The sequence below is a fragment of the Ambystoma mexicanum genome, chromosome 7p (genome assembly GCF_040938575.1).
Source record: "Ambystoma mexicanum isolate Mex_15411 chromosome 7p, UKY_AmexF1_1, whole genome shotgun sequence".
NCBI lineage: Eukaryota > Metazoa > Chordata > Amphibia > Caudata > Ambystomatidae > Ambystoma > Ambystoma mexicanum.
In genome coordinates this window covers 746103715-746118309 of record NC_090939.1, presented here as the reverse complement: position 1 = coordinate 746118309, position 14595 = coordinate 746103715, and the positions used below count along the sequence as shown (strand labels likewise).

Below are 14595 nucleotides of genomic sequence, written 5' to 3'. Positions count from 1 at the left end.
GTCTGTGTGCCCCCACTGCCCCTTGAATGTGCCTGTGTGCCCCCACTGCCCCTCGAATGTGTCTGTGTTCCCCCTCTCCCCCCGTTAAGTGTGTGTGTGCGCCCCCATTGCCCCTCGAATGTGCCTGTGTTCCCCCTCTGCCCCTCGAATGTGCCTGTGTGCCCCCACTACCCCTCGAATGTGTGCCCCCACTGCCCCTCGAATGTGTCTGTGTTCCCCCTCTGCCCCCGAATGTGTCTGTGTGCCCCATATGCCCCCCAGTGTGCCTGTGAGCCCCCCACTATCCCCCTAGTGTGCCTGTGTGCCTCATCTGCCCCCCCAGTGTGCCTGTGTGCCCCCTCTGCCCCTTGAATGTGTCTGTGTCCCCCCTCTGCCCCTGAATGTGTTTGTGTTCCCCCCTCTGCCCCTTGAATGTGTCTGTGTGCCTCCACTGCCCCTTGAATGTGCCTGTGTGCCCCCACTGCCCCTCGAATGTGTCTGTGTTCCCCGCTGCCCCTGTGTGTTTGTACCCCCACTGCCCCTTGAATGTACCTGTGTGCCCCCTCTGCCCCCCCAGGGTGCCTGTGTGCCCTCAATGCCCCTCGAATGTGTCTGTGAGCTCTCACTGCCCCTTGAATGTGTCTGTGAGCCCCCACTGCCCCCGTAAGTGTCTGTGTTCCCTCTCTGCCCCCGTAAGTGTGTGTGCCCCTACAGCCCCTTGAATGTGCCTGTGTTCCCCCTCTGCCCCCCAATGTGCCAGTGTGCCCCCACTGCCCCTCAAATGTGCCTGTGTGCCCCCACTGGCCCTCGAATGTGTGTGTTCCCCTTCTGCCCCCGAATTGTGTCTGTGTGCCCCCTCTGCCCCCCTAGTGTGCCTGTGTGCCCCCACTGACCCTCGAATGTGTGTTCCCCCTCTGCCCCCTGAATGGGCCTGTGTGCCCCCTCTGCCCCCAGTGTGCCTGTGTGCCCCCGCTTCCCCCAGTGTGCCTGTGTGCCCCCTCTACCCCCCGAGTGTGTCTGTCTGCCCCCACTGCCCCCCTAGTGTGTCTGGGTGCCCCATCTGGCCCCTATTTCCCTCAGGGCACCCTCCTCTCCACCCTTCCCTTCTTACAGTCCCCTCCTCTCCCCTTCCCCCCTTTCTCGTAAAGTCCACCTCTCACCCCCCGTTGCCCTCCGTGATGTTTCCCTTTCCCCCTCACCCTCTTCCTGCCTTGCATCCTTTCCCCTCTCCTCCCCCCCTCGTCTCTCCTCCCCTCCCTACACTGCATTCGCCTCCCTTCTGTAATCTCCGACACTACCCCAATTGCCGTCAGGCATAGTACATTGTATTCGCCTGTCTTTTTGCAGCCTCTCCCCATTCCCCCCTCCACTCCCTTTCATGCCCTGTGTAAGCTAGGCACTACCCAATTGCCGTCAGGCATAGTAAATTGTAGTCGCCTGTCTTTTTGCAGCCTCTCCCCCTCCTCTCCCTCCCATGCCCTGTGTAAGATAGGCACTACCCCAATTGTCGTCAGGCATAATAATTGGTAGCCACCTGTCTTTTGCAGCCTCTTCCCCTCCCCTCCTTCCTCTCCCTTCCCTGTCCTGTGTAGCTAGGCACTACCCCAATTGCCGTCTGGTGTATTGATTGTAGCTGCCTGCCTCCTTCATCCTCTCGCCCTTCCTCTCTTCTCCTCTTTCATCTTTCTTTTATCTTAGCACTTACTCTTATCACAGCCCCTTGACTTCTGATAAAATCTTGTCTGTCCTCTCCCTCCCTCCTTGTTCTCTCCTCCCACTCCCTTCCCAGCACTATCTTGGTAAGTCGCTGACCCTTTTAAGATAGTCAAATGTTTTATTCCTCTCCTCTTCCCTTCTCCCTCCCACCTCCCCTCCTCCCCCTCCTCTTGTCACTCTTGCACTGCAAGAATTGCTGCCAGGCATAGTAATGTTACTGCATGTATTGTTTCTCCTTTTTTTCCTTCCCTCTCCTCTCCCTTATTGTTCCATGCACTTGTACTATCTGTTATGATTTGATAGTTATTTTTCACATTCTGATTTGTTTCAAGGACCTGTAAGAATGTTACTGTATTTTCCCATGCTCCCTCCCTCCTTGAAGCGCTTTGAAGCACATTGTGCATAGGCGCTATACAAAACAACAACCAATCAATCATCTGCTGTGCCATATTACTGCAATAGAAGTAGGACGCACACTTCTGGGCATGGTGGAAAGGGCATGTGCTTAGCACAGGAATCGCTGCAAGCGGTTGCGTTTTAAATCAATTCTTCAAAACGCACAGGTTCTTTCTTGTGAGTTTGATTGGGGACAGGGACCGGCCTAAAACGGAAGTACTAACAATGTCATGCATGGCCCTTGATTTATTTGGCTGAATCTGACCACACACAGTCTTCGCACAACAGCACATGACGGCTACCAAACGAAAAGCACATCTAAGCACAGCGAACAGTATTAACCGAACTGAAGCTCCCAACAGCACATCACAGCTCTCTTGCACTTTTCACACTCAAGCCTACTAAACCATCCTACCCTTTTTCCATTCAAATCAGCCAGAGTTCCAGGGGACCACTCCAGTGGTGATACTGCACAGTATAAATACCCTTTAACATTAACATTGAGTTGAATATGATTTATCCATCTTCAGTGATAGAAGCAGGGCCTTTAACCAGACCGGTAAGTGTGACCCTAACAAACCCATTCATAGCTCTGCAACACTGCGCAGCACAATTAGTCACACAATCCTGTGCATTTACAGCTGACTTTAACAGTGCAGTAAATCTCTGCAAAGGTCGGGCAATTACAAAGAGTCTGACCTAGCAGCCTCACAAGTGGAATCTGCAAATCGTCCAGGTGATGCAGACGCTTGGACATCAATAACAGGTGGATTCAGCCACTATGTGTCAGTTTCTTCCTGAGCCCCTCCTTCCTACAGGAAGAGCCAATCTTCCAGTAAACGTGTGTGAGCAGTTAACTGTTAAACACAGGGACATCACAGTGCAGCAATAATGCAATTCTATATGGGGCGTATAGAATTGCATTACTGCTGCACTGGCCCTCAGTGCAACAATAGCACTGGATTTGACAGGCAGACAGTCTCACCAGCCAGCCAGCGCACCAGAGATTCTAGTATAGCGGACTGTGGTAGAACCAACATTACATTTTCTCCCATGTTGCTCCCAGCCACTGAAGTTGCTTGGGCAGTCCAGAGAACTGCCCCACACTCTGCAATGTCCTGTTATGCTATGATATTGAATCTTTCATTGCACTCCATCTGCCATTTTCACACTTTCTATGACCTTCAAGATCTGCAAGAAGTGGGTGTTTCAGACTTAAATTGAGAGAGTTAACTCATTGTAACATTGAAGCTGCACTGGAATAGTCTCATTACAATGAGTAATGTAGTTAGATGTTCCTACACAAGTAAGTTTGCCACTTCTCCACCGTCTCTGAAGTTGGTGCCCGTCCCAACATTTGTAGGGTGAGCCCCATTTAAATTTTAGCCTAGGTGCACCCCTGGATGTGCGCACTTGCATTTTGTTAGGCAGAGAGGCTAGGGAAGCTTTTCCCCGAAACTGGCAGTGTTAACGTTTTACTGTATTTATTCTGAAAAATGTACTTGGAACAAACACAGAAAAACTTTAAAGCTGTTACTTTCAAGAAAGACTTCCATCCCCTCTCTGCATATTGCGCTTTAAAATATACTATTCGATAGTATATGTTGGGTACGTTTTACTCTCTTGCAGAGCAGAAAACTCATTTTTACTCTCTTGATATTGCATTTACTCTCTAATTTGAAAAAGCATGCGTAAAATACTCCCACCTCAAAATCTTATCTGGAGCACTGCCTAGCACGGCACCAAATCGAAACTTTACGCCATCTGCCGGCATAAATGGATTTTGTAGGGGGTCGTCTAGCTGAAAGAAGCACATCGAGGACGTCAACAAGTTCCACTCCTTGTATCTCAGTGTCTCAGTAGCCGAGCATGAAGGTTCAAGATGCTGAGGTTCAGATAGTGGACCTGTCCCTGCTATTGGGAGAGCAGGTGAACTCTCCTCGGAAGACACCAGGGAGGGCAGATGGACATGTCCAGCAACTCCAAATACCATGTTCTACAGGCCCAGTTCAGAGCGACCAGGAGCATTGTGGTTACAAACAGGCGCAATCTCCTGGGAACCAGTGGAACGACGGGGATGTGCGGGAATGCATAAAGCAGATCAAACATCCACTCGATGTCAGTGCGTCCCCCAGAGCTCCCTGCCGCAGAAATTCCCTGAGCATAACATTGGAAGCTAAGAGGTCCACCTGAGGAGCCCCCACAAAAGGCAAAGCTCTGCTTCAGAACTTCCTGGCAGAGCTCCCACTTGTGGGTGACTGAAGTCATCAGGGAGCACCGTGCTCAAGGGCCCAGAACCACAGTTGCATTGCTTCTCTGCAGAGAGGCAAGGACCCAACACCATCTTGTTTGTTGAGGTAGTGCATGGCCACTGTGTTGTCCGTCAGCATTAGCACTGTCTTGCATTTCACAGAGGGGAGGAAAGCAACCAGGACCAGCCTGATCAACCTCGGCTCCAGCAAGTTGATGCGTACAGAGACTATGTGGTAGACCACAGTCCACTCACTGTTAGGCCTGACAGGAGGGCACCCCAACCAGTCAGAGATGCATCTGTGACCTCCCTCACCTGGGGGCCACGGTTGATGAAACAACACACCTCTCAGCAAGTTGCCCTGTATGGCCCCACCATGCAAGATCCTGAGCCACTAGGTTGGAGACCCGAAAAAGGAACAACATATGGCCCTGTAACTTCGACCATTGGCAACGAAGAAGCCACTGAAGCGATCTCAAGCACAGCCTCACGTCCGGCACCAGTAGTAAAGAGGAGGCCATAAAACCCAGATGGCACAGGAAAGCCCAGGAAGGGACTGGTTCCTGGGATTTGAGAACATGGACCATCCAGAAGATGTTTGCCACCCAGTCCTCAGGCGGGAAAGCCCTGCCAAGGCGAGTGTCCAAGACCGCTCTGATAAATCAGAAGGAAAGGGATGGCGACCCGAAGACTTTCTGAAGTTCAGGGAAAAGCCCAAGTTGTGCAACAGAGTTCATGTGCAGAGTAGATGAACCAACACTAGAACTGGGAGGCAAGCTCGGATGAGCGAGTCTTCCATGTAGGGAAAGACATGAATGCCCTCCCTCCTGAGGCGAGCAGCTAGCAGCTTGGTGAAATCCCTAGGTGCCGAAGACAGACCGAACGTCAGGACCTGGAACTGGTAGTGATGGTGGTCCACCATGAACCTCGGGTACTTCCTGTGCTTTCAATGAATCGGGATATGGAAGTAGGCATCCTGAAGGTCCAGTGATACCAAACGGTCCTGCAGATCGAGAACTTTCAGGATCTGACCCAGAATGGGGAACAAGCCTCCACCCTTCTTCGGCACCAGAAAATAGGTGGAGTACCACCCCGGTCTCATTTCCAAACGCAGTACCAGCTCAACCAAATTTTTCTACAGAAACTGACAGATTTCTTCCAAACGGTTGGGGTCCGGAGAAAAGGGGGTGGCCGGTGGGCTGTGGTCCAGAGGGCTGTGGAGAAACAGAAGGCAATACCCCTGTAGGATGACCTGCAAGGCACAAGCATCCGACATGGTCCTTGACGATTCTGGGCTGAACAGAACCCCCCCCCCCCCCAATGGCACTGATTAGCATAGCCTGTCTCTGAGGTTTTGCGCCCGGGGCCTGGCAGGGCCGGCGGCTGCAGCCGTGCAACCCTTCTGGAAACCTCGACATCGGGGGAAGTGCCTGTCCTGCATGCTTCCCATGGCAGACTGAATATGGCCTCTTGGGGCATAGGCGGTCGAGGGATGAAAAATCCTGCCTTGACATGCCGACTGCGCAGAGGGCTGTTTTACGGCAAGTCGCAAGGACTTAGTCGTTGCCTTCAGCAATTGTACCTTCTGGGGGGCCTCATCAGCCTTGACTCCAAAAAGGTTTTGGCCTTTCCAAGGCATGGCCAACAGCTTGGTCTGAACATCGGCTGCAAACCCAGACGTCCTCAACCAAGAGTGGCGTCTGACCACAGTGCTGGTAGTCATGGATGTGCCTACACAGTCCAGAGTCCAGTCCTAACTACAACATCTGGCATGCTGCCTCCTTGCCATCAGTAACTAAGGACAGGAAAACATCCCTCACCTCTCCTTTGGGCACGCATACAGCTGCGTTGGCCACAGCCGTCCGAAGGAGAATTTCACCTTGGCGCAAGAGATATTCACAGCATGCAGTGCAAGACTGCCCGACAAAATCTTTCCACATGCGTCAAACCTTTTACTTTCCCTGTCCAGTGGCAGGGACTGGAATGTAGAAGTCTTCAGACTTGGCATTGTGGATGGACCACCAAACTCTCTGGTGAAGCATGGGAGCAGAGAAACATTGGGTCTAATGGAACACAAGAGTGTTTCTTCACCAAGTCTTTGCGCATTGCTGGAACAGAGGCAGGTTTTTCCCATACCTCCAGTACGGGGGCCTCCACTGCCATATTGAAGGGTAGGAGTGTCTCCTTTTTGAGGGCATCATCCAGTACGTCCCATAGTTCATACTGAACCTTGGACCTGGACGGAGCCGATAGCTGCAGATGACTGGCCACCTTAATCATGAAATACTGGACGGCGGCTTGAGGTTTTCCTGGGGCAGGATCTGGCAAAATGTCGATCTCTGGGGAGGTAGCAAGGCCACTGGAACCTACAGGTCCTCGGCAGTCCCAGCACATCCTCACTTTCACTGGAGAATTCTTCTGGGAAACCCCTCACCTCCCCAGACCCCAGAGGTTCTAATCTAAAGGGAACCAGGTCACCTTCCTCGTCATAGATGTCAGACATCTTAGACATGAAGGCGTACATAGACGTGGGCATATCCCTGTGCAGACGCGCCGTCAACGGCACCAGCAACAACGTCTTGAGTGGTCCTGAGCAGGTACCCTGCCGGTCGCAACAGATGCGTTGAATCCCATCGGCGCTGAAGCCAAAGGCGGACTGCGCCAGAGCCATTGGCATCTCGGCCAAGATGTCCAACATCTTCAGGTGGAAGTTCTCCCATTCCTCCAGAGTGGAGGATTGGATGGAAAAAGATACCTGCGCAGCCGTTCAGTCCCTGAAGCAATGACTTTTCCTTTTCGAAGAGGAATGTCGGTGCAAGGACTCACTCGGAGAGCGGGACGTTTCTGATGCTGCTTCTTATTATCTTTTTCCTTGTGCGGAGCCACCCTTTCTTCTGAGCACAGGTCAGTGGCATGCGACCTTGAATGAGGCCGCAGAGCCTCACTCTTCACCTTGTGGATGAATGTGAAGAGTTTTGCTGCCCTTTCCCAGAGGGCCTTCAGGTACGTGGGGTGGCACAATCCACAATCCTGGGTGTCATGGTCCTCGCCCATGCTATACAGACATATCCGGTGCGGATCCGAGACTGCATTTGTCGGCCAAAGTTAACACACAGCTTGAAGCCTGAGGCCTTCGACGGAGTAAGCATGGGGTCGAGAAAAATTGTAAGCTTGCTGAGCGTGTTCCTGATTAGCAAACAGAGTGCGCTGCAAAAAAGGAACTGAGGTCACGGGGCACGGCGCCACTGTACATACTGGCCCCCATGTCATATCCAATGAACAGTGCATAGAGCTGTCGGGCAGAACCGATGCTGAGCGCGCTGTGCCCCCTTGCGGTGGAAACATTTCCAGAGAACAGTTGTGCTGGGATAGAGATATCATAGATAAGGATATCCGTGGGAGGAAGGAATCCATTAGAAATCAGGATTCACACTTTCTTTAAAGCACTTTGGAAAAGGGAAATCTCCAACTTGATGCACATCTGACCGCAACTACTGCTGATAATGAGCCTTCTGCCTTCTATTCCCTAGTGAAACTGACAAAAAGCACATTCCTTCAAAAGCTGCCACCCTTTTGAAGATGCGAATAAAATCTGGTGTAACCTCAATCTAGGTTCAGACCACTTCACTACACCAGAATATCTTCGTAATGATGGTCAACATCAGCACCATCCTTAAGTAGGAAAGAATGCACCCGTTAACAGCATGACACTGTGGATTACATTATCTTTTGGAATAATCAGCCTGTCTATCAGAAGAGTGTGAAATTGCTAGCCTCCTTTCTTATCATTTGAAAGAGGAGGGGTTAGGAGAAGCGTTTTCATCCACTTCAAAAAGCATGAACAGGGTCCCTAGATATAGCAATAAATAACTAGATATTATCAGATGTGACATATAATGCTGCTATTCCTCAGTTGTTAAACTTATCAAATCAGTTGCAGCTGTGACAACGTTCCATGCTGGAAGTCAGAAACTGGGGTGATCGGTACCATGGGAGCTAGGGAAGGCAACCAACCTGCCATGTGAAGCAGATCCCACAGGTGGTATATGACACATACACCAACCGCAACCTCCATAGGAGCATAAATAGTGTTGCACGAGAAATAAAAGTGAATATTTTCAGAAAATGACTGGGCCTGCAATCAGAAATCCTTAACTGGAAGAAGGGCACGTCCCATCCTCGCTGCCAGCCAAGAAGACCGCAGAACACTGTTCACCTGAAACACATGTATGCAGAAGAAACAGCATGGCCAACATGTCAGAGGCGCTTTATTGCAAAATGGCAATTAGCCACTTTATGATTTTGGGGTTTAGGGCCACTGGTCCCTCAAAATGTATTGACACTTCAGTAAATGTATATGGTCAGGAGTATCGATGAATATCGTCTAACCAATCCCACAGCCAATACAATCCAGGAGAGTACATGCAAACAAAAAGGACTTGAATGGAGAAAAGTAGTGGGAATTTGTAGAGCAGTAGAGCTCAGGATGCAGAGCACAGAAGAGCAGAAGAACAGAAGGCGCAGGGACGGGAAGGCATTCTAGGAGGCAGAGTAAAGCAGACAAAGGAGGATGAGGAGGAAGGAAAGACGAGAGAACCGAAGGCGCTGAAAAAGATTAGATCAGGAGGAGAAAAGCTAGGAGGAGGGGGAAACGGGAGTTGCAGAGTGCCCTCTGATGCAGCAGGAAAGAAAGTGGTAGACAGCCAGCTCCATAGAAGTAACATCAGCAGCCAAGCAAAAAAGGCCAAGAGACAAAGGAAGAGCTAAGATGTGGAAGCTGAAGTCAGTGGGGCCTAACTTGAAAGGGAGTCAGGCTACCAACAGAGGTCCTAACAGTATGCTGCTTTATGGGGATCTTAAGTGTTTCAGACCCCATGAAACAAGAAGGGCTCAGGGACTCCGATTCTGTCACCAGAGGCAGCCATCATGGAAGCATCCTGACTGCAAACTGTTGTTGAACTTTATCTAAGCCCTGACATACTGGGGCTAAGCCTTGGAACCTTCCATGCACCTGCTCAGTTCTCCTCACCTTCACATCCTTTGTGAGAAGATTTACCCCTGTTTATATTGATGTTTTCTCCAAACCTGAACCCTTGCTGCTCCCTAATTTTGACAACTTCTGTCTCATCACCTTCGGGCCCACAGTGTTGCACAGCATAACAAGCTTTACCGCCGAAAAAAATCTAACATCAATGGCATTCAACATGCCCCGTTTTAATGCAATGGAGGAAGTTTGCAAAACATAGGCTCAGACAACACTTGACCACATTGACTTGCCTAACCCACATAAAATCTGATGTTAACACATTATTGACCAATCATAGCAAATAGTAATCCAGAAACAAAATGGTATTTTTATGAACGTAATTAAATTGGATATTTCAATCTCAGTGTCAAAAATTGAACATGCCTGTACCTAGTGATATCAATGTCTCATAGTTTTCCTGCATCACATTCTTGTACAGCTCCTTCTGCCATTCTTCTAACAAGGCCCACTCATCTTCAGAGAAATACACAGCAACGTCTTCAAACGTAAGAGGGACCTAAAGCCAAAGCACAGTAAACTCAATACCTTTAAAAATTAGCATCACCATAAGTAAATGTATTGCTTATTCAATTCTACACAATTAAAATTAATTTGACAAGAGATATGCATCATAGATGTGCCGCATAGAGCCAAATAAAACAAGAGCTATATATTTGCAAGAGAATGGAAGATGACATTTTGGCAGATCTGCATTTTTGAGCAGCAGTTAGAGAGCAGAGTACTTCTATGAGTTTATCATGCATGTCTTTTAGGAAGTAATTATCTGTGATAAATATGTTGCTTTTAAATGTGAATTCACAATATTACAGCTGCCACACATGCTTATTTATCAGTGGTCTGCTTACTACTCAAGACAGAAGAACAAGTTACTTACCAACTGTAACATTCTTTCGATTGGATGTTCCTCCCACGTATTCTTCATCTTAGATATATCCTTACCATATCCTTACCTTTAGGTTTCGCCTCGGAAAATGTTTTCTCTTGTCCAGCAGAGGGCGCTCCACTCGAGGCCGCGGCGTAGATGTCCCTCTGCGGCATCCGTCGAGTATCAACGTCATCCCTCGTATAAAAGCCTTGAGCACGCCCGTTGGCTTCAGTTCTGTTTTTTTCGTATAATATAGTCCATGGATCTTACTTCGTTTTAGGTATGCCTCTTTTGACCCAAGCCCTAAAAGAGTTTAGAGTGTAATACACGTAAACTGTAATGTGGGGTTTGGATGGGAGGGTCGATGAGGAATACGTGGGAGGAACATCCAATCGAAAGAACGTTACAGTAGGTAAGTAACTCGAATGAGCTCTTAGTCCATCAGGCGGTTCTTTTCCTGTCAATCTATAACATTCTGTTATGGCTAAAATAATCCATTTGGATAAAGTTTGTTTTGTTACCGGAAGGTCCAGTTTACGTCCAGTGTATCCCACGAAAAGTTGATCACACTGGCGAATCTTTGCAAATCTTAAGATGTAAAAACTAAGAGCTCTCCTGGGATCTAGTCTATGAAGTCTTTCCTCTTCCTTGCTTGCATGAGGAGGAGGGTAAACTGTAGGCAAAGTTATCTTTTGTGACAGATAAAAATCCGAAACAATTTTTGGCAGAAAAGAAGGTTTAACCCTAAGAACTACTTTGCCCTTACAAAAGATGGTGTGAGGAGGGCTGCTTGAAAGCGCCTGCAACTCACTTACCCTGCGGGCTGATGTCAATGCTACAAGAAGAATTGTTTTTAACGTAAGGAGCCTTAAAGGGCACTTCCTTCGATATTGTCGAAGGCACTTTCAACGATCTCGATGTAATCGTCGAGGAAGCTGTGGAAACTGTCGAAGGAACATTCGTGGTCTTCGAGCGCAAGCTCGACGTAGCTTCCTTCGAGTGAGTTGTCGACTCGAGGAGCTTCGAAGTCTTCGACGGCGTTGATGTCGACTTCGATGGTGTATGATCTTTCGACGCCATTTTGTTTCCCTCTGCCTTCGATTTATGTACCGAAGGATGTGTCTTACGAGGTGATCGAGAAGAATCGCTCAATGACATTCTCAACGTCTTTTTATGAGTCTTTCTTGTTTTGGACCTTCCTCTGTCACCTTTTTCGTGAGCAGGAGCATGGTCTTCCTTAGCTATTTTTGAGGGGGTCTGGGCCGCGTTCTCAAAATTTTTTAACATGGATACTCGAAAGGCTTCCCATTTTCTAGGAGAGTCATGTTTGGATGGGCATGTTATAACCTCTTCCGGAGATGTCGAAGAGGATGAGGGAGATTGATGCCGTCTTTTCTTCGCCTTCTTCGAAGACAAAGAGGATTTCCTCGATCTACTTCTCGAATGTCTTTTACGATGAGATTTTGAAGACTCGTCCGAGTCTTTATTTTTTAAAGTAGGCTTCGAAACACCCTCCCCCATCGCCAGTTTACCTCTATGCTCTTTTAGGGCTTTGTGGGTTATCGACTAGCCCGAACCACAGTCTTCCGTTCGGTGGTCGGGGCCGAGGCACCATAGTCAGTTCTTATGTGGATCCGTCAAAGACATTTTCTTTCCACATTTTAGGCATTTTTTAAACCCTGTCTTCGGCGTGGAAGGGTTCGAAGACGCCGACATCGCTTTTTGTCACAAAATACTGAAGCGCCGGTTTACTCGATCCGAAGCGAAGCTAACGGAAAAACGGAACTGAAGCCAACGGGCGCGCTCGAGGCTTTTATACGAGGGATGACGTCGATACTCGACGGATGCCGCTGAGGGACATCGACGCCGAGGCCTTGAGCGGAGCACCCTCTGCTGGACAAGAGAAAAAAAATTCCGAGGCGAAACCTAAAGGTAAGGATATGGTAAGGATATATCTAAGATGAGGAATACGTGGGAGGACACAATCCATTCGAAAATATCATTTAAAAGTGAGGCTCCGAATTTTATGCCATGCATCTTTTAGATCATTCCATCTGTTTTCGCCGCTATTCATTTTCTGATAATTGTATGCAATATAAGCTACATTTCTTGTCCTGTATTAAGTTACAGCTGGTATTTATCCACATTTATTTAAATGAACACCTTCATTAGCGCTTGGAAGCTTGTAATGGGACAGGAACATAACTTGGCTTTTGCAGATCAACCAAAGCTCAATTGTCAACTTCATTACAATGAGCTCAAAGAAATCAAGGCAAACTCATTTAACACTTTTATTACAAGCTGAAGCAGTTAGAAATGGAAGTTAATTTTTTGTTTTGGGGTCACAGGAAGATCGGCACCAAAATATCAAGCAAACATTAATTCTTTCCCTTTTAAACACACACTTATCACATAACAGGCACAAAGAACATGCATTGAAATTGGTTCTTTTCCAGCCAATTAAACTCCATGTTCACGTACATAAGAAAATGCCTGATGGCTACATCTCTGCAAGTAAGAGAATCCCCTTTTCCATTTCTTTCAATTTTTAATAACTAAATTGTTTTGCATCTTCATTAATGTGAAAAAAGTAACTTGGGCAAACAAATAGCTTTAATTAGACGACAGGTGCCGACAGAATATTTCCACTTGATCACATGTCTTTTGTTTGCTTTAATTTGACTCTATAAAATCACAAAGTTGTACAACAGGTTTAAAGTACACCGACTTGTCATTGGTAAGTACATGGCTACACCTTAATGCAAGGCCCTATGAGGCCAAACTGATCAATTAAATTGTTTGCTCTCAAACCCTAGCGGGTCCTGTACCGGACTAACTCACGTTAAACATGCCACAAATACTATAAAATGCCAACCCAACAGAAAAATCTAGAAACCCTAAAAGAAGAAGATCACTTGTTAAGATGGATTCCTAGAATCTGTCCTGGTGTACAGATTTTTGGAGGCCACCCTAGTTATAGTGAACAGGGGAACTGCCAGACGTTAGCCAAAACTCAAGTGGCACAGCGAGTCAAGTGCCGGTCAAGTGGCACAGCGAGTAGAGCTCTCGCTTTCACATCCGTGCAGAGCCAGCAACAGGTTTGAATCCCGGCGGGGCCAAACTCAGCCTTTCATCCTTCCGAGGTCGATAAATGAGCACCACACACCGTGGGTAATAATAAGCAGCGCTCAGATACCTGAGGGTTCGTAGCGCTATATAAATACAACATTACATTACATTACATTACAATCAAGGTAGCAATGAAGAGCAGTCAAGGCTATTCCCAGGAGAGTGTGAGTGGGGTCCACAATTAGTCCACACAGTGAAGCACACAATAATTCAATTTAGACAGGGATGTACCAAAGTACTATATTTATTCTAGGCCCAAAATACATTAAAAAAAACAAGCAGGTGATAATATCTTATTATACTCAATAATAAACACATATACAGTCACCATAGGTTCTAAAATGCATTCATTGATTTGAATAAAATAAGCTAAATGATGCAGTAAGATGGAACCAAGTCACAAGAAATATGCCCTGTCTTCAGACGCCAATTCCCTATGAAGAGTGGGGCCTTGTGCGGAAAAGTCACAATGCTTCTCGCCAGAATGTATCTGATGCAGGTAAAGTACTTGTGTTGGTGAAATGTTCAAGGGAAGAGATGCAACAAAGTTAGTTGTAAGTAAAAATCTGTTCTTATCTTTCAGGTTTCACTGCCCAAGTGCAAAGACCAAAAGGCAGTGCAATGGAAGGATACAAAGAAACTTGTTCTCAATGCCATTCTAGGGAGGACAGAGGGAGACAAATGCTTTACCTTTACTTTCCCCCATGACTCCCGATTTTCCAAGAGGACTGGGTGGGTCGACTGGGGATCGCCAGAGGTTGGATATCCCGCTGCTGGTTCTGGCGAGAGGTGCCCAGCAGTTGTGGGTGCAAGGATGCAAGGATTTTTCTGGTCGGGTCCAGGAGCAAAGTGTAACCCTTGGCGATGGAGAAATGCAGTTAAGCACCGATGCAGACCTCTTCAGGACACTTCACAGGACAAGGGAAGGCGAGTTCCAGCGACAGCCACCACACACAAACGACATAGCAGGATTCCTTGAAGCTGGGATGCTGAAATTCGTCAGGAAGGTGCCTTTGCACCACAAGTTGCAATCCACCGAAATTCCGGTTGCAAAAGGTTGAACAGCTTTAGTACTAGCGAGCTAGCCCACTGGAGATGTCAGTCCATGGGGTGTTCCAGGGACCCTTCCGAAGGCTCAGGACTGGATCCTCAAGAACACTTCGAGACTAGTTGGTGTCTGTCAGACTGGACTTCTAAACTCTGGCCTGGTGG

At 48.0% G+C, this 14595-nt stretch overlaps 1 protein-coding gene across 3 annotated transcripts in view; it reads right to left on the bottom strand.

The window, feature by feature from the left end:
• Positions 1–14595, bottom strand: part of LOC138526293 (zinc finger protein 664-like) — a 381633-nt gene that overhangs the window by 79139 nt on the left and 287899 nt on the right. For all 3 annotated transcript variants that reach the window (XM_069636861.1, XM_069636864.1, XM_069636862.1), the window contains one exon: positions 9759–9885. In XM_069636861.1, coding sequence (XP_069492962.1) covers positions 9759–9885 — 127 coding nt within the window. The remainder of the gene's footprint in view (positions 1–9758; positions 9886–14595) is intronic.